Source organism: Eutrigla gurnardus (genome assembly GCF_963514095.1).
Source record: "Eutrigla gurnardus genome assembly, chromosome: 7".
Taxonomy (NCBI): Eukaryota; Metazoa; Chordata; class Actinopteri; order Perciformes; family Triglidae; genus Eutrigla; species Eutrigla gurnardus.
Genome location: NC_139921.1, coordinates 5434712 through 5458377, shown reverse-complemented (window position 1 = coordinate 5458377; position 23666 = coordinate 5434712). Strand labels below are relative to the sequence as shown.

The 23666-nt window shown below is 38.2% G+C and overlaps 1 protein-coding gene across 1 annotated transcript; it reads left to right on the top strand.

Annotated features, from left to right (window-relative positions):
* Window positions 1–358: 358 nt before the first annotated feature.
* On the top strand, window positions 359–21601 carry wdr35 (WD repeat domain 35). The gene is made up of 28 exons (XM_084013360.1): window positions 359–775; window positions 859–976; window positions 2418–2489; window positions 2573–2665; window positions 2744–2872; window positions 3007–3140; window positions 3951–4116; window positions 4193–4338; window positions 7513–7638; window positions 8363–8548; window positions 8741–8776; window positions 8884–8944; window positions 9992–10136; window positions 10488–10557; window positions 14406–14459; window positions 14626–14735; window positions 14877–15096; window positions 15261–15341; window positions 15832–15968; window positions 17251–17454; window positions 17531–17677; window positions 17801–17933; window positions 18023–18133; window positions 18461–18625; window positions 18933–19073; window positions 19168–19324; window positions 20086–20326; window positions 20706–21601. The coding sequence occupies exons 1-28, from the start codon at window positions 752–754 to the stop codon at window positions 20854–20856; spliced, it is 3558 nt and encodes a 1185-aa protein (XP_083869486.1). The 5' UTR covers window positions 359–751; the 3' UTR covers window positions 20857–21601.
* Window positions 21602–23666: the final 2065 nt, after the last annotated feature.

Below are 23666 nucleotides of genomic sequence, written 5' to 3'. Positions count from 1 at the left end.
AAGGTACTTTAAATGTCATAATGTGGACTTTTAGCATCTTTGAACAGATCAAGCCTTTTTTTAAAGATATTGTTTTATGTATTGAATTGCTGATTAAGCTTTTCTCACGGATGTGTAGTCCCACTGTATGGAGCCTATACTGTGCAGGACATCCCTGCAAAGCTCAATTAAATCGTTTTAAAGGAACCTTTACTCAAAAACTACAAAATCTGATTCCCAAATTAAATATAATAAAATGAATGGCTGGTTTTAGTGATGGAGCGAAATAATGGGACGGATCTACAAAAGAATGCCCATCACCAGAACAACAAAGACTACAATCCCCAGACCTCAACCCCACTTCCGGTTTACGGTTACCACGGGAGACCGAGGGAAGCTCCGACCTGTGAGAGCAGGATTCCTCCAAAATGAAGCAATGAAACGTCGGACTTGAATAAATGCCCCACTGCGCTTGATGACGTCACCATAATCGTTGTCGGACGGTTAATATGTGAAGTTACGTTTAACGGAACCAGCCTTTGTTACTTCACTGCTTCACGTTAACGTGTATTAGCCAAGTTAGCGGTGCCGGCTAACGCTACATTCACGAAACCGAGGCCGCTTGATGTAGCACAGCTAGGCTAGCAACAGTTAGCTCACTCTGGCTGGTAGTTTGCTAGTTGACGTCAGGTCAGTGTTTGCTATGTAGTAAAACGACGTCGTGAGCCTTCGTTCCGGACTGGTGGAGGTCCGGTACCGTCTCACCGCCGCCATGTTTATCTACCTCAGCAAGAAAGTGAGTGTGACGGTCGCTCTGACGCGTTCATCATCAACATGTCCTGTTTAAACGTTGGTTGACAGCTTCCCATGTTTTCTTAGATCGCCATCCCCAACAATATCCATCTGAAATGTGTCTCCTGGAACAAAGACCAGGGCTTCATTGCCTGTGGAGGAGACGAGGGTCTCCTCAGGGTGCTCAAGCTTGAAACTCAGACCGGTGAGTTCAGAGGTTGGAGCTAACAACCTGCACAGTCCTGGTTCACACACTGCTGCACACCTGTCTAGCTGCCTGACTGCCTTAGATGGTAAAGACTCAAGTAAACAGCCTTTTGCATGAGAATGAGAATCTGCAAAATACTACACACATAACAGAACAATTGTACACATAACATGCAAAGTTGACACAAAGTGGTTTACAACATATAAGTGTGAAGTCTGCTGCATAAAAACCAACCCATACGACTGGTTTACCGTCTCTATTTCATCCATTTAGTTCCTTACTAAAGGGTTGAAATACTTGATGACATCATTATAATTATGATTGTAATAATAGAAAAATGATGATTAATCATGTTTATATTTTACCAGGGGTTAAACTGGGCTCCTGCTGATAGTCTTTGTAACTGTCACAGTATGCAGGTCTCTGAACCAGAATGCAGGTCTCTAAACCAGAAAGCAGGTCTCTAAACCAGAAAGCAGGTCTCTAAACCAGAATGCAGGTCTCTAAACCAGAATGCAGGTCTCTGAACCAGAATGCAGGTCTCTAAACCAGAATGCGGGTCTCTAACCCAGAATGCAGGTCTCTAAACCAGAATGCAGGTCTCTAAACCAGAATGCAGGTCTCTAAACCAGAATTCAGATCTCTAAACCAGAATGCAGGTCTCTAACCCAGAATGCAGGTCTCTAAACCAGAATTCAGGTCTCTGAACTAGAATACAGGTCTCTAAACCAGAATGCAGGTCTCTAACCCAGAATGCAGGTCTCTAAACCAGAATTCAGATCTCTAAACCAGAATGCAGGTCTCTAACCCAGAATGCAGGTCTCTAAACCACAATGCAGGTCTCTGAACCAGAATGCGGGTCTCTGAACCAGAATGCAGGTCTCTAAACCAAAATGCAGGTCTCTGAACCATGAATACAGGTCTCTAAACCAGAATTCAGGTCTCTAAACCAGAATGCAGGTCTCTAAACCAGAATGCGGGTCTCTGAACCAGAATGCAGGTCTCTAAACCAAAATGCAGGTCTCTGAACCATGAATACAGGTCTCTAAACCAGAATTCAGGTCTCTAAACCAGAACGCAGCTCTCTAAACCAGAGCTTGTTCATCAAAAACCTCCCATGGTGAGGACCTCCCTGGACCCCTCTACCCAACCAGGGCCCGTTTTAACCCCTGTGTGTTCCAGTCGAAGACTTTATGTAATACCCATGTGATTGAGATTGAACATAAGCTTTTGGCTCCGTTCTGGTGCCTCAGTCAAACCACTGCAAGTAGAAACCGTACCGCCTTGTCCACTCGGTCTGTTGGACCGACCCACTGGTGTTACGCTGTTATGTTGGTAAAAACAACCAGCAGCAAAGTGAAAGAAACAATAAGTGCTGGTCTTAATTATTACCTCATTGTGAGTTGCTTGGGCATCTCTTTGACTGCTTTCTCAACAGATGACGCCAAACTTAAGGGTCTTGCTGCGCCCAGTAATCTGTCAATGAACCAGACTCTGGAGGGACACAGTGGTAAGCTATGTTCAGCAGTTACCAAATCATTGTGGATCAGAGACGTGAAGTGAGACAGAAACATGAGCTGACACTGATTGCAGGCGCGGTACAAGTGGTCACGTGGAACGAGCAGTACGAGAAGCTGACCACCAGCGACCAGAATGGACTCATCATTGTGTGGATGCTCTACAAAGGTGAATACCGCCCTCAAACAGAACAATGCAAGTTGTCTCGTAATAAATTAAAGTTGTTTTTCTTTGCCCCTTCCAAAGGCGCGTGGTACGAGGAGATGATCAACAACCGAAACAAGTCGGTGGTGAGGAGCATGAGTTGGAACGCCGACGGTCAGAAGATCTGCATCGTGTATGAAGATGGCGCGGTCATTGTTGGATCTGTAGATGGTAAAAAAACTGACATCGATCACAACATTTTCCCAACCAGATTGAGCATAAAATCTCTGGCCCCTTGACAAGGGTGGCTTTGTCCACATTCTGAGGGGAATGAGTTCTAACATGTTCAGTTTTTGTTGTTGCAGGAAACCGGATTTGGGGAAAGGAGCTGAAGGGAAATCAGCTTGCCCATGTGGCATGGTCGCCAGACAGCAAGATCCTCCTCTTCGGCATGGCCAACGGGGAAGTACAAATCTATGACAATCAAGGAAACTTCATAGTAAGTGCTTACGCTTAAGTAAAATGGAAATGTCATTTCACTACGCATGCCAATTTCATGAATAAACAGTATATTGTCAGCGGTGGTATTTTTTATAGGTGCAGACTTTCAGCGTACGTTTCGGAACAATCTTTTATCATATGTTATCAAAGGGCATATTGTGGGCAAATCATTAGCCTTCATAACACTTTAAATGGTGAGATATTATCTTGTTAATGTAGATTTGTAAAGCCCCTCAGTGTAGGATTCCAAAAGAGACCCAGAATACAGAGTTCTCCTGCTCAGAGGAGGCATGCAGCCACTGCCTTCACATACCAGGATGCATTGCTACAAACATATCCATATCCTCCCCGTATCTCTCTGACGCATTTCCTCACCTATATACTCTGGCTCCAATAATAGGGCTGAATATCAGCATAAACACTGTAACCATCGTCTGCCCTCAAATGAAGAGAACAAGGAAGTCCTGTTTTGTTCTGTTTTCTTTTATTTACATTTATAAAATGGAACTCATACTAGGTTTAGGAAGTTCTGTTTGTGCGCAGCATCTAGAGCAAACGTGCCTCCTGGCTACCCAGAAGCCGACACTAGAAGTCCAAATCCAACTACGTCACACTGTCAGGTCAAATGGCAGAAGACTAACCGATTTTCTCGGCTGCAAACAGCTTTCTTGGTCAGTGAAGCAGCACTGAGTCATTTATTTCTTCAATTAACCGCATTTACCATCATCACTGAAAAGGTTTCTCCCTTTAAAGCTTCACTCTGCATTGTGTACCTGCATGAAATACTAAATGTGACGTTGTATTTCAGATGAAAATGACCATCAGCTGTCTCACCAGTATGAATGGAGCTGTCAGTATTGCCGGGATCCACTGGTATGCAGGAACCCGTGGATACGTGGAACCAGACTGCCCGTGTCTTGCCATCTGTTTCGACAACGGAAGATGCCAGGTCATGCGCTACGAGAACGATGAAAGTGAGTGTCTCCAGCTTGCACTGATATGACATGCTTCCCGATGGTGATGAGCTATGCTGCTTCCCTTTCTCTTCAGACCCAGTGTGTATTGACACCATGATGAATGTGGTCAGTATCCAGTGGAATCATTGTGGCAGTGTTCTGGCGGTGGCAGGTTCTCTCAGAGCCTCAAATCTGGACAAAGAGTTCAATGTGGTGCAGTTCTACACACCCTTTGGAGAGGTGAGGGTGGGGTTCCCTTACTACTTACAGTTGTATGCATAAAGATTAGGAATATGCACTACGCTACCAGGCAGTGTTCCTGTCAGTATCGCACATACGAGGAAGAATCCACACAGAATAGACTAGTTAGTTGAAATGCTATAGATTTGCACATAAATCTCCTCCTCACTACAAACATACTCCAGATTCATGAATCAGATTTGGTCTGTGTATGTTCACGAATGCCAATCAATCATAAACTGACTGCTGCCCAGCAATTAGCAGAACTCCCACCCACGAACGACCATATAAGGAGGTGATGATTACTATGGAGAGGTGCATCCTGACTCAAGCAACATGATTCTTGCATGTTAAAATAAATACCTAATTTTAGATTTTAATTCACAATTTATTTGTCAATATATTAACATTTGATAGTGTGATAGTGTATATATTTGTGTTATTTTCTTATTTGATCCTTTATGAAGGTTACTGTAACCATAGTAACCTTAGAACCATTAAAAACCCTCCACTTGGGGAACAAGTTATACGGGGTGTTTCCACAAGGTGAGTTTGTGTGTGAATCGCATGATTAAAGTTAATCTAAGAAATCGTTTTTATATTGATGTCCAAAGTGATTAATTATGTTACTAGTCTAGTTGCTATTTATATAATTTAACATAGAAACCTTGAATCTCTGTCAAATTTTAACCGTTGGTCCCGTGATTTACTAATGGTCATTGAACTCAGCACAACGCAAATCAACGATGAGTCAAGTAAGTTTCCTTTGATTAGTGTTTTTATCTCATAACAAACAAGTTAGACCGGGCTGTTACCCTCCAGGTGATTATGCCGAAGTGCTTTTAAGCAATGAACCCTCTGTGAATTGCCGTCATGGTACGTTAACGTCAACGCAGAGACGTTGACGGTCCGCTGTCATCGCAGCGTCACCGAGTTTTAACCGGCAACCTGCCCACTAATTCAGCTCAATGTGTTTTATCTTTCTAATCGTGCATCTTTGTAGTCCTGTATTGGAACTACAACCAGTGAAGAAGTCCAGCTGGTAACCAGTTAAAAGCAACAGACAGTGTCTTCTTCCATTCTCTTCTGTTGAACCAGAGTTACTGTCATGTTCACTTTTAGACTCATTAAAGCTGCATGCTCAGAACCTGAAGATGTAAATGATAAGTGATAGCGTATCTAATTCCTCTCTCCATTAGAGAAGCTGCAGGTCCAAAGAAAGTACTTTAAATACACCACTTACTGTCCTGTAGATCGGTTCAATCACAGTGGGATTCTGCTCAGTAATATTTCTGTCATGAAGTATAGAATAAACCAAGACTGGTTTTAAAGGTCACAGTGAAATCTGACAACATAAATATGAACTTATCCAAATAACTGTATTTTGTATGGATTTATTCTGTATTTATTCCAGCAAAATGAGGATACAGTGTCTGCACTCTTAGAAATAAAAGTGCTAAGTAGAACCATATAAGGTTCTTCAGCTTGTCCTCATAGGAGAACCCTTTTTGGCTCCACCTGGACAAACTTTTGGAGACTTTTCTACTGTAATGTAAAATCTTTATGCTCAAATTAAGATTATTATTTGATTTGGTTGTGTAATTTATATACTTAAAGTATGACAAAATGTACAGTCTTCAATATTATGCTATGTTTGTTCATGGTTTAAGACATTAAAAGCTGCTTTCACCATGTTTAACTCACATTCAAGGACGTATTGCCTCTGTAACTACAACTGTGCTACATTTTAATGTTTTCATGAGGCTGAATGTATCAGTAGCATTTAGTCACATGTAAGTCTTTGGTAAATGGTAAAAAACACAATTGAATTGCCCTGCTGTGATGTTTACTTGTAGGATATTAAGACATGCAGTACCAAAACCGGACACAAAAACCCCACCAATATCAGGATTTTAAAAAATCACTGCGACAAAATGAGGCAAAACACCCTCCCGATTTTTTAATATGATTTTAACAAGAATATGATCTTTCAAAATAAGTAAGTTTGGACCTGATACTTGTTGTCAGTTTTTTGGAATATGACTCTGAAGTTGGGCAAAGATGTGTTTACTTCCATTTTTGAGCCTTAATATCTGTGAAACTAATAATCTAAGAGAAACCATATTTTGTAGAATGTTTAAGCTAACACCAGAGATCAAGGCAGAAGTGATAGAAGTCTTTTATCTGTAAAAATGGGAGCTCAGCCACTCTTCAAATGTACTACTTTATTTCAACAAGCTTCATTTTAAGTACCTACCATACTAGGTTATCATTGAGCTACCCCCTGATATTTCATGTCTGGAGGCTATTAGTAACAGATATACTCTGTAGAAATTTTGAAGGCCACAGGTGAGATAGTTTTCCAGATATTGCTGTTTAAAAATGGCTTTTCAGAGCATGATGCCAAAAACCGTCTAAACTACCCTTCATTCAATGATGTTTCATGAGAAAACTATTGACAGTAGAGACCTAATATTTTGGATTTGTCCTATTAACAAGTGTGTCTTTGTACTTGAATTATTTCAGGACATTCTGAGATGGTCAGGTGGGAAGATTTTCAGAAATTTGATGAAATGACACGGAATGACCCATATTCTTTCTACAGACTATGCTGCTATAATCCTAAAACTCTATTTAAACCCTTTCATCAGTATGAGATTATTCTGAAAATAAAGACCAAAAAATAAATAAATAAATGCATAAATAGAAAATAAGAATTATTTGTGGGGGGGAGGGGCTTGGGAACAATTTCGGGTAGCTCCAGTCCCCCTAAAATATGCCTAACAACATCACTGTGTATCTACACGGTGGAGTCAAAGGAAGGAGAAGATTTGATACCGAGGAAAACATTTTGTTGAATGCTGAAATGTGTACATGAATGAGACCCTATGTATTCTGTTTGGTTCAGTGTTTTAAATTGAATTTAAAGGGCCAGTGTTGAGAATTTGGCGGCATCTAGGGGTGAGGGTGCGTATTTCAAACAAATGGCCAGGAAACCAACTCCCAACTAATATGTCTTGCAGCACTCGATAGTAAAGCCAGAAATCTCAACACAAAACAATTCTTGAGTAACTTGATTAAAAATCATCCCTTTAATACAGATCTCGTATGAACCCCAGGGAAATATAAAAATGCAGAAAGACATTGATTTCTCCCTTTCTCTTGTTTAAACAGCATCTGAGAACTCTTAAAGTGCCTGGAAAGCAGATGGCAGGAGTCGGCTGGGAGGGAGGAGGCCTGCGGATCGGCCTGGCCGTGGACTCCTACATCTACTTTGCCAACATCAGACCCGACTACAAGGTACATGGACACACTGTGGCTGCTTTAATTAAGGCTTTTGGGAATGAAACAGGTCTTACTTATAAAAACAGAAAACTGAACTAGAGAAGTTGTGAAGAAGTTACGGTTGTGAACAGTTGATAAGCTGAAGCCAAATGTGGATTTCTGCCTTTTAAAGCTTTGAAAAATGTCTAGAATATATAAAACCATGAAATAATGTAGGGTTTGTTGAAAAGCTAGTGATATATTTAAACTGTGACTGTTTAGTTTCTATCTGGAAGTGTGAATGACTAGATGAGCTTTGAAATGCTTGAAAAAGTGTGAATATTTAATGTTAATATAAATAATCTCTTGAAGATTCCGTAATCTGCTTGAATGGGAAGAAATGGCTGAAAAACGTAAAATATCTCTGAAATTATTCATCAGGGCAGAGTTAATAAAAACAAATTAAATAATCACAGTAATAAATAAACCAGCCCTGTTGTCTTTAAATATGTATGTTTGGATTTTATTGGAAATTGTTTACAAGTTCCATTAATTTGAAAGTGTCTAAAGGTTCTTTTGCATAATGGTTTTCTCTTTCATTTGGTTGCAAAAATAATTCTGGTTGTATAGAAGTCTCTGAGAAAGTGTTTATACTTGATGTATTAGACAGTTGTTGGTCTTCCTTTGGTCGTATTTCTTCCCAGCGTTTCGAAGCCGCACACAGGAGGTGAATGTCATCATCTTCCATGTCTCCTAACAGTGGGGCTACTGCTGCAGCACGGTGGTGTACGCCTACACCAAGCCGGAGCGCCAGGAGTACTGTGTCGTCTTCTGGGACACCAAAAACAACGAGACGTTTGTCAAATATGTCAAGAGCTTGATGTCCATCACGACCTCAGGGGACTTCTGCATCCTCGCCAGCAAAGCCGATGACACCCAGCCTCAGGTACAAGCACCCACCTCAATGAACCAGCACAGGTTGACTTGATACACTAGTTACCTGCTTTGTGACTCAGATCTATTTGAACTTCTCCACACAATGGTGTTCAGTAGAAGAATGAGAGTGAGCCGTCAGAGGAAGGATCACACATGTTTTGTCTTACCTCCCGGTTTTTTGTTTTAATTCATTGCCACACAGGAGGATGCTGAGTTAGAGTCTGGGAGTCATGCAAGGGTAACGTACAAACAGAAACCACACTCTCTAAATTCAAGACAATTTGTTTTTTATAAAGATCCATAATCGACCTGTAGAATATAATTGCACTACTGTGTGTTTTCCAGTATGTCCTGATTCTGTGTAACTCCATTGGGACTCCATTGGACTCAAAATACATCGACATCGGTGAGTTCATCCGGAAAAGAAAGAAATATTGATCTTGTGATGCCACTTTGTTTGGTTTTCTTCAGACTGCATAAAAGCTTTAAACCAGCCATGTTCCCTGAAAACTTGCATTCAGTGGGTTCACAGAAGTAAAGCTGGTAATAAACAGTGGGTTGATCAGAGTCAGATCTAATTTACCATAAGGTTGGTGTTTTTCTTCAAGCCAATGTGAGAGATCACACCCTATGTATGGAGAAATACCAACCTTCTTGTGTACAGAAGCAGGTTGGCGTTCTGCCACCTGCCGCCCACACTCCATCTTTCATCCACAGAATCCTATAGCGACGTAGACGTTGGCACTGGGCATCTTTATACCCCACAAATATTTAGCATGCTGTCTCTGAGAAGCTCAGGTCAGTTCAAAGTCTACGATTTGAAAGGCTCCATGGGACTGAATAGGTTTCAGATATATACAATATAATATAATAAATATAATATAAATATACAATAATAATATAAATATATTTCTATATATATATATAATCTAATATAATAAATATAATATAAATATACAATTATAATATAAATATATTTCTATATATATATAATCTAATATAATATATAATAATAATAATAATAAACAGGTTCATCAAGTATGTGTCTTTGGAGTTGTCTCCTCCTGTTGTAGACTAATGATGGCTTTATTATCATAAATCTGTTTGACAACTCACTGCATTATTTAGAGTTGTCCTTAAGAAAAGATTTACAAACTATAATTTGTAAGATTTCCTAATGCAGTCTGATATAGTTCACTGTCAGAGAATTACGTGTACTTTATGAAATCTTTCACCGCTAATATACAATGTGAATGCCTGATTACTCTTTGCATAAATGTATTGAAACTGTGCGTTCACACAAACAAACTTTAAAATCCTGTTAGTTGGTGACATTGGTAAGCTCTCAGTTTGAAATGCCAGAGATGATTCACTGAATGACCTAAAATAAGAAAGAAGTGCATTTACTTTCTCTCAAATAACACACTTTTATATATCTCTTCTTATTGGTCAGATCCACTTTTTGTCACCATGACAACAACACATGTGATCGCTGCATCCAAAGAGGCTTTCTACTTGTGGCAGTACAGAGTGGCAAAGAAATTAACTGCCCTGGAGATCAACCAAGTGACCAGAACGAAGAAGGAGGGAATAGAGAGGTACGTTTAGAGCACAATGGAGCTGCATCTCAACGAAATGGAAACTTACCGTACACATCCAGCAGCTCCTGGAAAGTGACAGGGAGGCCAGATTAAAGGCTCCATCCTGGGAGTCAGAGGATGAACCCGTGCGTTTACTGGCTTCACTGTAGGGCGTTGCTGTTTACTGACAGCGCTATGAAAAGATGGCATTCATCTGAATCAAATGCCAGAGGTTCCAGACAGGCTGGCCATGGCCTGATGTTCTGCCAGGGCTCTCCTAGCACCCGGACCACAGTTCACCTCAGTGTAAAGGGAGGCCGTCTGTCTGTCTGGCTCTTTTTCATTTGTTCTCTCTTCCTGCCTTATTAGGGTCTATCACATTGACATCAACCCATCTGGAGTCAGTGAGAGCAGTCCAGATTTTGCAAAAGCCTTCACAGTAAGAGACGTTTGCACAGGTTGTCGTAACATCCAGGTTTTAGCACAAAATCAAAAAATAACCGTTTTTAGAACAGTATACTGTGAAACTAGTACATTACTTTTACATTTTATCACTATATAACAAAACATATTTTCTAGGGGGAATTGTCCTATTTTGAAATGTTAACATGGCAATATCATTGATTTACTAAACATATATAAACTACTCAATATCATTGATTTACTAGACATATATAAACTACTCAATATCATTGATTTACTAAACATATATAAACTACTCAATATCATTGATTTACTAAACATATATAAACTACTCAATATCATTGATTTACTAAACATATATAAACTACTCAATATCATTGATTTACTAAACATATATATAAACTACTCAATATCATTGATTTACTAAACATATATAAACGACTCAATATCATTGATTTACTAAACATATATAAACGACTAAATATCATTGATTTACTAGACATATATAAACTACTCAATATCATTGATTTACTAAACATAGATAAACTACTCAATATCATTGATTTACTAGACATATATAAACTACTCAATATCATTGATTTACTAAACATATATAAACAACTCAATATCATTGATTTACTAAACATATATAAACTACTCAATATCGTTGATTTACTAAACATATATAAACTACTCAATATCATTGATTTACTAAACATATATATAAACTACTCAATATCATTGATTTACTAAACATATATAAACGACTCAATATCATTGATTTACTAGACATATATAAACAACTCTATCATTGATTTACTAAACATATATAAACTACTAAATATCATTGATTTACTAAACATATATAAACTACTCAATATCATTGATTTACTAGACATATATAAACTACTCAATGTCATTGATTTACTAAACATATATAAACTACTCAATATCATTGATTTACTAAACATATATAAACTACTCAATATCATTGACTTACTAAACATATATAAACTACTCAATATCATTGATTTACTAAACATATATAAACTACTCAATATCATTGATTTACTAGACATATATAAACTACTCAATATCATTGATTTACTAAACATATATAAACTACTCAATATCATTGATTTACAAAACATATATAAACTACTCAATATCATTGATTTACTAAACATATATAAACTACTCAATATCATTGATTTACTAAACATATATAAACTACTCAATATCATTGATTTACTAGACATAAACTACTCAATATCATTGATTTACTAGACATAGATAAACTACTCAATATCATTGATTTACTAGACATAGATAAACTACTCAATATCATTGATTTACTAGACATATATAAACTACTCAATATCATTGATTTACTAAACATATATATAAACTACTCGATATCATTGATTTACTAAACATATATAAACTACTCAATATCATTGATTTACTAAACATATATAAACTACTCAATATCATTGATTTACTAAACATATATAACCAACTCAATATCATTGATTTACTAGACATATAAACGACTCAATATCATTGATTTACTAAACATATATAAACGACTCAATATCATTGATTTACTAAACATATATAAACGACTAAATATCATTGATTTACTAAACATATATAAACTACTCAATTTCATTGATTTACTAAACATATATAAACTACTCAATATCATTGATTTACTAAACATATATAACCAACTCAATATCATTGATTTACTAGACATATATAAACTACTCAATATCATTGATTTACTAAACATATATAACCAACTCAATATCATTGATTTACTAAACATATATAAACTACTCAATATCATTGATTTACTAAACATATATAAACGACTCAATGTCATTGATTTACTAAACATATATAACCAACTCAATATCATTGATTTACTAAACATATATAACCAACTCAATATCATTGATTTACTAGACATATATAAACTACTCAATATCATTGATTTACTAGACATATATAAACTACTCAATATAATTGATTTACTAGACATATAAACGACTCAATATAATTGATTTACTAGACATATATAAACGACTCAATATCATTGATTTACTAACCATATATAAACGACTCAATATCATTGATTTACTAAACATATATAAACTACTCAATATCATTGATTTACTAGACATATATAAACTACTCAATATCATTGATTTACTAAACATATATAAACAACTCAATATCATTGATTTACTAAACATATATAAACTACTCAATATCATTGATTTACTAAACATATATAAACTACTCAATATCATTGATTTACTAAACATATATAAACTACTCAATATCATTGATTTACAAAACATATATAAACTACTCAATATCATTGATTTACTAAACATATATAAACAACTCAATATCATTGATTTACTAAACATATATAAACTACTCAATATCATTGATTTACTAGACATATAAACGACTCAATATAATTGATTTACTAAACATATATAAACTACTCAATATCATTGATTTACTAAACATATATAAACAACTCAATATCATTGATTTACTAAACATATATAAACTACTCAATATCATTGATTTACTAAACATATATAAACAACTCAATATCATTGATTTACTAAACATATATAAACTACTCAATATCATTGATTTACTAAACATATATAAACAACTCAATATCATTGATTTACTAAACATATATAAACTACTCAATATCATTGATTTACTAAACATATATATAAACTACTCAATATCATTGATTTACAAAACATATATAAACTACTCAATATCATTGATTTACTAAACATATATAAACTACTCAATGTCATTGATTTACTAAACATATATAACCAACTCAATATCATTGATTTACTAGACATATATAAACTACTCAATATCATTGATTTACTAAACATATATATAAACTACTCGATATCATTGATTTACTAAACATATATAAACTACTCAATATCATTGATTTACTAAACATATATAAACTACTCAATATCATTGATTTACTAAACATATATAACCAACTCAATATCATTGATTTACTAGACATATAAACGACTCAATATCATTGATTTACTAAACATATATAAACGACTCAATATCATTGATTTACTAAACATATATAAACGACTAAATATCATTGATTTACTAAACATATATAAACTACTCAATATCATTGATTTACTAAACATATATAAACTACTCAATATCATTGATTTACTAGACATATATAAACTACTCAATATCATTGATTTACTAAACATATATAAACTACTCAATATCATTGATTTACTAAACATATATAAACTACTCAATATCATTGATTTACTAAACATATATAAACTACTCAATATCATTGATTTACTAGACATATATAAACTACTCAATATCATTGATTTACTAAACATATATAAACTACTCAATATCATTGATTTACTAGACATATATAAACTACTCAATATCATTGATTTACTAAACATATATAAACTACTCAATATCATTGATTTACTAGACATATATAAACTACTCAATATCATTGATTTACTAGACATATATAAACTACTCAATATCATTGATTTACTAGACATATATAAACTACTCAATATCATTGATTTACTAAACATATATAAACGACTCAATATCATTGATTTACTAAACATATATAAACTACTCAATATCATTGATTTACTAGACATATATAAACTACTCAATATGATTTGATTGTTAGCTCCAAAATAAATAATATCAATGAGAATAAAGAGATTTTTTACTAGATCATTGAATATGTCGTCATGGTTCCCGTGTGTTTCTGTTGTGTTTCAGGCAACTCGAGATCCCATTTGTTGTATTACAGCAACAGATAAGAGCCTGATTGTGGTATGTACCTCTCTGTTTCCATTCTACTATTAATCATGCAGCTAATGTACAACAGTGTGTGTGTGTGTGTGTGTGTGTGTGTGTGTGTGTGTGTGTGTGTGTGTGTGTGTGTGTGTGTGTGTGTGTGTGTGTGTGTGTGTGTGTGTGTGTGTGTGTGTGTGTACAGGGCCGTGAGTCTGGCACCATCCACAGATACAGCCTCCCAAATGTTGTTCTCATCCAGAAATACACTTTGAACAACAGAGCCTACTATCTGTCCTTGAACTGCAACTCCAGGCATGTATTGATGTATTGATGTATTGATTGGTGTTATGATAATTAAACTCTTTGCTCTACAGAATTCTATTATTAACCAGCTCAAACACTCTTTGAATGCTGTTGAATTCTTCATATAAATGATGGTATTATTCTCTTTAGTCGTCTGGCCATAATCGACATTGCAGGCGTGCTGACGTTGTTGGACCTGGAAGTCCGTGCCTCCACAGATGACGGCGCAGGGAACCAGGCGTCTGCAGGAGACCCTTCCAAGTTTGAGCGGAAGGATGTTTGGGACATGAAGTGGGCGCACGATAATCCTGATCTGTTTGCCATGATGGAGAAGACCAGGATGTACGTCTTCAGGAACCTGGACCCAGAGGTGAGGGCTCAGCAACATTTAGTGAATCAATTTCAATCCATTTAATTTATAGTGTCGTATCACATCAGGACACTTTACACATTGAGCAGGACTAGAACACACATGATTTCCACCCAGGAACAAGCAACTCTTGTAACCATGTATTGTATTTAAATAAACAACAGGAACCCATCCAAACGTCTGGATACATTTGCAACTTTGAAGACCTGGAAATCAAATCTGTCCTGCTTGATGAAATCATGAAGGTAAACCTTTGACAGAAAACAGCCCAAAATAATCGCCTGTACATTTGTATATCAGTTACTCACCATGTGTTACCTTCAAAACTCTCTTCATGCCTCCACGTAACCCAAGAATCCAAAAACAGAAAATTCTTGGTGAATTAAAAGACCAAACCCTCCCACCAACGGATGTTTTCACATAGCGTTGCTGTATTCAATTCATCAAAACCTTTCTGCTTTTTTTTCTCCAAGGACTTTTCTTCCTTCACTGCATGCAAAAAGAAAACAAATATTCTAGGTAACACGGGTTCAGTGATTGATATACAAACTTGTCCTAAAGATGGTGTATTAACATATTTATATAAATGATAACTCGTCTTGATATTTTCTGTTGACAGCTGATTGCAAAATGAGAATCCACCCCTTTATAGTGTTAACAGGCATAATAGGAGGCTTTTTCACAACTCACTTGTTGTACCTTGAAAGTGCTGACGATGCAGTTTGTACTCGTCAGGATCCAGAGAGGCCGAACAAAGACAACCTCATCAACTTTGAAATCCGCTCCCTGAGAGACAGCCGTGCATTGATTGAGAAAGTGGGGATTGAAGATGCCTCACAGTTCATTGAAGACAATCCTCACCCAAGACTCTGGTACAACGATTTCATCCAAACTTTTCACTCAAAAACATGACTTTAAGTTTAAACGCTGTCCTTTCATCATACAAGAACATATGTGGGCGTCTCGTTTACAGGTCATCTAATCAATCAAAACGAAGCAGCAAAATCAATTCTCGATTCCTAAATCGTGTGTTGAAATGATCATTTAACTTTGTTGCCGGGTCAGGTTAGTGTCAGTGAATTAGCCTTTTTCTTGTGAGCTCTCTCCTGGTGTAGGAGGGTTATTGCAGAGTGTCTTTTGAAGCAGCAGTGTCATCATCTGATGTGTGTTCTCTGGCTAGTGTGTCAATTCTTGCAGCATCCCTCCAAATCTGGCAACATCAAAAGATCAGTTTCCAGGAGCCAGTTCAAGTCTGTGATTTAAAGTGATGGTTCGGAGTAAAATACACCCTCGGTCATTTCCACCATGACATCCAGCCAAACACCCCCTCAGAAGCATTTTAGTGATGGTCAGCATTGGTCAAGATAGGGCGATCAGCCGAATGGCTTAGTACTAGCGCTATGGTACATTATGTATATCTGGTAAATTACCCCACTAATAATGCATGGAATGTTACCAAACCTCTGCAGTAGTACACATAGGGTCTGTACTCACAAAACCAGGCATGTGAAAGTTTGTAAGTACATCAGGAGTTTATTGAAAAGAACACTTGCCTGATAGCTTCTATCCTCGGATGCTAACGCTAGCGCCGTGTTTACCAAGTTTCCGTGATGCGAGTTTCATGCGAGAGTATGAAAAAGTTTAGCTGAATTTTTATAAATGATTGACTTACAAACATACAAATGCCTGGTTTTGTGAGTACAGACCCTATGTGTACTACTGCAGAAGTTTGGTAACATTCCATGCATTATTAGTGGGGTAATTTACCAGATATACATAATGTGCCAGTACTAAGCCATTCGGCTGATCGCCCTATCTTACCCATTGTTGACCATCGCTCAAAATGCTTCTGAGGGGGTGTTTGGCTGGATGTCATGGTGGAAATGACCTAGGGTGTATTTTACTCCGAACCATCACTTTAAGGATAACCGTTGTATCCGTCTCACAGGGTTATAACGTCCTGGATCAATAGATTACAGACAATGATTCGGTTAAAAAAAAACATATATGGATTTACATTTAACTGAGTCACGGATTGTTGAATGACAGCAGCTTATTAGCTAAATGAATGATATTAGAGAGGGTATTAGGATTCATGCCATGCAGCACCAGCGATGGCAGCTAACCTCCCCCTCTCCGTTACGAACCCGCCAGGCGTCTCCTGGCTGAGGCAGCCCTCCAGAAACTGGATCTGAAGACGGCTGAACAGGCCTTCGTCCGCTGCAAAGACTATCAGGGCATCGAGTTTGTCAAGCGACTGGGCAACCTGCAGAGCGAGCCCATGAAACAGGCGGAGGTGGCGGCGTACTTCAGCAGGTTTGAGGAGGCCGAGCGGATGTACCTGGACATGGATCGCAGGTAACGTGATTCATTCAGCTCTTGTTTGCGTTCATTCCGTTATTCTTGAGGCGTGATGATGATTCCTGTCTCGTAGGGACCTTGCCATCAGCCTTCGGATCAAGCTGGGAGACTGGTTCAGGGTGCTCCAGCTGCTCAAAACCGGCTCTGGAGACTGTGACGATGCTCTGCTGGAACAGGCATACAATGCCATTGGAGACTACTTTGCTGACAGACAGAAGTGGTATTGAAATTGAATTCTTCGGTCGTTTAGAGTATTGAGTGCAGAAACAATGTACACACGTGTTGTAATACAATCACATAATCAAAGCTGCAGGTTTAAAGTCTGAATCCTTTCTGTTTAAAGGGTCAATGCAGTGTCGTACTACCTCCAGGGTCGTAACCAGGAGAGGCTGGCAGAGTGTTACTACATGTTAGAGGATTATGATGGCCTTGAAGAGCTGACCTCCATGCTGCCGGAGAATCATAAGCTTTTACCGGTGAGTTCTTTGAGCTTTACGTAGAAACTTTAGTCTTCACTCTGAATCCTTAAAGCCGACGCTCCGTCGTCTCCATGTCTGTGTTTTAGGATATCGGACAGATGTTTGCCACGGTGGGCATGTGTGAACAAGCTGTGAAGGCCTACCTGAAGTGCAACCAACCCAAAGCTGCTGTCGACACCTGTGTCCACCTGAACCAGGTGAGACTGAAAACCAGCCACACACACTTTGACTGTGGTGTACCTCAGCAGCCCCACACACACACACACACACACACACACACAGAGACACACACACTTTGACTTTGAATCGTTTCCTGGTCTTTTGTGCTGTGACTGTGAGAGATATGCAGCAGAGTCAGTCAGTCATTTTAATTAAAAAAAAAGCTAAATTCAAGCAAATGTTACATTTATAACCCTGGCTTTTATGATTATTGATTCTGATTGGCTTGACAAATGACCTTTTTAAAAAGCTCCAGGCAGAAGTTGTAATTTTGCTTTTGAATGAACGCCGTCGTTTCCTCACAGTGGAACAAAGCAGTGGAACTCGCCAGGACTCACAACATGAAGGAGATCAAGTCTCTTCTTTCCAAATATGCATCACATCTTCTAGAGAAGAATAAAACTCTGGAGGCGGTGGAACTGTATCGGAAAGCCCACCATTTCCTGGATGCAGCCAAACTCATGTTCAAGGTAGGCTCAGGTTTTCATGCTCGTTACGTTTGAGGAGCTTCATGAGAAATTCAACATTCAAATGAAGCGTTTATAATTGTTTGAGCTCCCATCAGCCCCCTCAGAGCAGCATTTAATGGTTAATAATGTAAATAAAGGTCAATCACACTGGGACCTTCTCATTACAGGCCAACGTTTAGGTTACAGGGAAAATACTATGACTGTAATTATTCTGTAATCTCCATGTTTTATTCAGACATGCAGCTAATCTTCTGGAATAACTTGTTTGTGGGCATGATTTCTACCACCCCTGTCACGTCCGTTCCAGATAGCAGAGGAGGAGGCGAAGAAAAGGACTCGACCCCTGAGGGTGAAGAAACTTTATGTGCTGGCAGCGCGTCTGGTTGAAGATTACCACGAGCAGGTGAAGACGTCACAGCAGAGCAAAGGCACCGGGAAGAAGTCTGAGGTGATATATTAGTACTAAAACGTTTATACGTCTTTACACGAGGATGATGTTTCCTTCTAATGAAAGCCTTGAAATGTCACACTGCTGTAATCAGGCCACATCTGCGCTGGCTGGGCTGCTGGAGGAAGATGCAACCTCTTCAGACAATCGTGTGGTGGACGCTGCCTGGCGTGGAGCCGAGGCGTATCACTTCTTCCTGCTGGCTCAGAGGCAGCTCTACGAAGGCTTCATGGAGAACGCCATGCGTACAGGTACCAAGTCACCTGGGACCGGAGCATGTCATCATTACTCACTCAAAGAGTCGATTCTGTGACATATAATATAGTTTATATAGCACATTCCCTCACATTTATGAAGAAAACAACATACACTATAGCAGAGCCCAGGTTGTCGCTCCACACATTTTAAAGTAGACATTATTCTGATATGGGTCACATTATTAAATTAAATCAGAAACCTTAGTAGAATCTGGATAAATAATTAGGACAGCACTCAGTCGTATTATTAGTTGTACAAACCAGTAAAAGTAGAGAAAGAACCTGGTCAGACCTGAGAACGACACAGTATTTCTCACAAATCATTTTCTTAGTTAGTATCTCTCAAAAATAACATAGTATCTGAAAAATATTGACTTAGTATCTCCCAAAAATAACATAGTATCCATCCATCCATTGTCTACCGCTTATCCTGTATTCAGGTACGCGGGGGGGCTGGAGCCAATCCCAGCTGTCATTGGGTGAAGGCAGGGTTCACCTGGACAGGTAACCAGTCTATCACAGGGAGACATGTAGAGACAAACAACCATTCACCCTCACATTCACACCTACGGGACATTTAGAGTCATCCATGAACCTATCCCCAAATAACATAGTATCTGAAAAATATTTACTTAGTATCACACAGTATTTCTCACAAATCATTTTCTTCACTTTGATAGGACTATGTCCTTTATCAAGTTAGTTTCCTTTCACAAATACAAGCAGAATCACTACAACTCTCCCTTTCCTCAAAGCCCTTCACCTGCGTGAGTACGAGGACATCATCCCCGAGGTGGAGATCTACTCTCTGCTCGCCCTCTGCGCCGCATCCAACAAGGCCTTCGGCACGTGCTCACAGGCCTTCATCAAGCTGGAGTCCCTGGAGAGTCTGGGCCCGCAACAGCGGCAGCTTTATGAGGATCTGGCCCTGGAGATCTTCACCAAGCACACCCCAAAGGACAGCCACACCATGGAGCTGTACGGATCATCAGAGGGGTGAGTTCACATCGACGTCTCAACAACATTATCGGAGCACCCTCAAGTGTTCAGACTATAATAAAATAACAGATAATAGATGACAAGTAGAAGCCATCTCTTTCAGCCAATCCACATCAGTTTGGATCTAAAAACAAGTCAAGACTTTTGCTCACGTTATCAATAGATTTTCTCAGGTGTCAATGTCATACTTCTGTCCATGCCGTCACACAAGAAAAGTCCTCATTAACAAACATAATAGTGCTATGAAGACAACGTAAAGACAATGTATAACAGTTGAATTGGCTCGTTGTGTGAGTAGCTGGCAAAAGAGGGCTCAACACGCTTCGTTGCTGTAGCAAGATCCCTGATTTCAACTCATTCCATTGTTTCCTTTTAGGGCGGAAGAGAAATTACCCAGATGCATTGTGACGGGTCTGCCGATCCAGGAGTACCAGTTCTGGATGTGCAGTGTGTGTAAACACTGTGCTCAAGGGCAGAAGATCAGCAAGTACAGCTACTGCCCACTGTGTCACAGTCCTGTAGGATGACTTCCTCCAGCCTACAGGATATATCTGTATGATACAGTAACTGCACTTGGTTTCAACGTAATGCTAACAGGTTGTATCCACAGTCAAAACATAAGATCTTTAATAGTTGAGTTAAATGTAAACACAGGTTGTATCCACAGTCAAAACATAATATCTTTAATAGTTGAGTTAAATGTAAACACAGGTTGTATCCACAGTCAAAACATAAGATCTTTAATAGTTGACTTAAATGTATTTCTTGTAAAATACTTGGATGAAGATAAATACTTTGTTAACCGCGACGCTATGGGGAAGAATGTCGCACAAATGTGGAGGCTGCTTCCAACAAGCCCAGCGTGGAGCAGCAACCCGGCGGGAATGAGGGGCATCGGGCGACAACCAGCGTGAAGCTAGCCTGGAAGCTAACACGTTAGCACCATGTGGTCCCAGAGGCCGGCTCGCTGTCGCACTCATGAAAAACAACTTCCCTTCAGACGCTAGTCGCTTAAACTACCATGGGCCACGCCCAAATACACACGGTTCAAGTGTATTTAACAAATCCTAGCTCCGTCCGACCTGTGAGCCTAAACTACCGTGAGCTAACGCTAGCTTACATTACGATGAATGCATTACGTAGTGGCGCGAATGTCATGACAGAAACAACACGTTGAGAAAATGTACGGCATTCTTCCTGGAAAACAATAAAACTCTTATTGCGTACAAAGCCGGTTTGAAGAGTATTCTGTTTCCCGTTGTAACACCTGACCTCCATCCTCTCTGCTGGGCGCCATTTCCATCGTGTGTCTGCGTGAGCTTGAAAACCTCTTTGCTGGTCCCGCCCACTTTCTCTTCTTCTGCTTTTGGGTTTTAACTATCCTGTGAGTGGCAACGGCATCTTCTGCTTCGGAGCGTGGATCAGTGATTATTGTCTCCTCAATTTACCAAGTTTCTATACGCTGCACTGTTTCCATAACAACGTCCTAAAAACCCAAACGAACTTTAAGCATCGTAGCATTTAGCTCCCTGATTGCCAGACGTCTCATTCTACTCCATGGAAGGAACGAGCACCTCCTAACTTCACAAGATGGACTTGAGAAAACCAGGAAGGTTTGGACCCCCCTTTAGAATTAAATAAGGAGAACTAGAAATTCAACGCTAGAATGAGACGACAGACTCATTGGATGAGGCAAATTCAAGAAACATTTCTTTAGAAAGAGTGAGATATAAAAAGTGAAACATCATATGTTTGAAAAGGTTTGGGTACACATGCCTCACATGTATTAATGTACAAATGAGGACTTGTTGGCAGAGGACATGATGTTCTCATTGTTTATTTGTTGTTGTGTTGCCTCTGTGTGACTCTTCATTGTGACTGCTAAAAGCTCCAGCAGCAGGAGGGGAGGCCTCCGGTGCAGAAAAGATTGATAGTTGACATCAGTATATCAATATAATATTGACAAAAATATTGCAAAACTATGATGCATCGATGTTTTCCACTGCCTCTGTTTCACACAATTGAGATCCAAACCTGCAACAATTTCTTCCCGACATGTTTTGTCCTCCAACTACTTCTGCAGACTTCCAACTACAATTCAATAACTAAATATCTCTCTTAACATACCGCATTTCCTTCCTTTTATGCTTCTTTTAAATATTAGGCCTTTTTGCATTTTTCATAATGTAGATCACTGGAGAGAATCTTCAACTTGGCTTCAACCTTCTCCACCTAGAACTTCAATGCCTTCTGCATACTTACAGACACCATTTAACCCATAAATATGTTACAAGACTCTGAACTATTGAACTTGACTCATTCTTTTTTTTAAATAGTTCTGACTGTTATGAGTGATCAGAGTTAATGTTGTATGCCCTTTTCAGACCTTTTCTGAATGTATAATGGTTGTGTATTGAACTGCTTGAGTGATTTGATAGTTCTGTCATCTCATAGGTTAAGAGTCTGGAAGACGCTCCAATCAGGCATAAGTCAAATAAAATGACAAGTCGTCATGAAGTACTGTCCCTTTTGTATTTCTACCATTTCAAGCCATTGAAGCCTCTCACACAGCCATCTACTAGGACGTCATTTCCCCAGATCAACGCCTACTCAAATGCACCACCTACTGGTGGAAAGAGTGCAACACACTCACAAACCTAGAAAATGCATCAAGGATAAAACATCTTGACAAGGCAGCCCACACACTTATTACACAGGTTAATTTGTAATATCATGAACATTTGTAATATGATTGCATTCACGTTAGCAAAGACTCAATAAAAATGTGATGAAATTATTAAAATATTAAAAAAGTGGTCTCTATAGAAAGAGTACATTTTAATAAAGTGAATGGGGAAATCATATTTAATACATTCTTTGGAAGAGTTGTCTAATGTAATTAATAGCCATTTAGAATAAGTCATATCTTTTTTATACATGTTGAAACTATTGTATTATTTATTTTTATGTATTTATTTGCACATATAAAATACATCAAATTAAAAGAATGAAATCAAGAAATACACATTCTACAATGTAAGACTTTCTCCTGTCCAATGCATCGCTTTATAATAGGAAATATCAACGAAACTATGGATTCATTCAGCCATGTTTCAGTTAAAGCTATGATAGAAAACTTATGATCCAAGCATTAAAGATAATGGTTTAAATCTTGGATAAGCTTCTGACATTGATATGAAAACTTTAAAATGTTTTAGATTTGTTTTAGAATCTGATCTTTTGTCTTTGTTATACAGTAAAGTAGTATCTGCTGACATGGTTGATAATGCTCTGTATGCCCTCAGCTGTTCCACAGCGAGGAGCCTGAGCAGAAAGC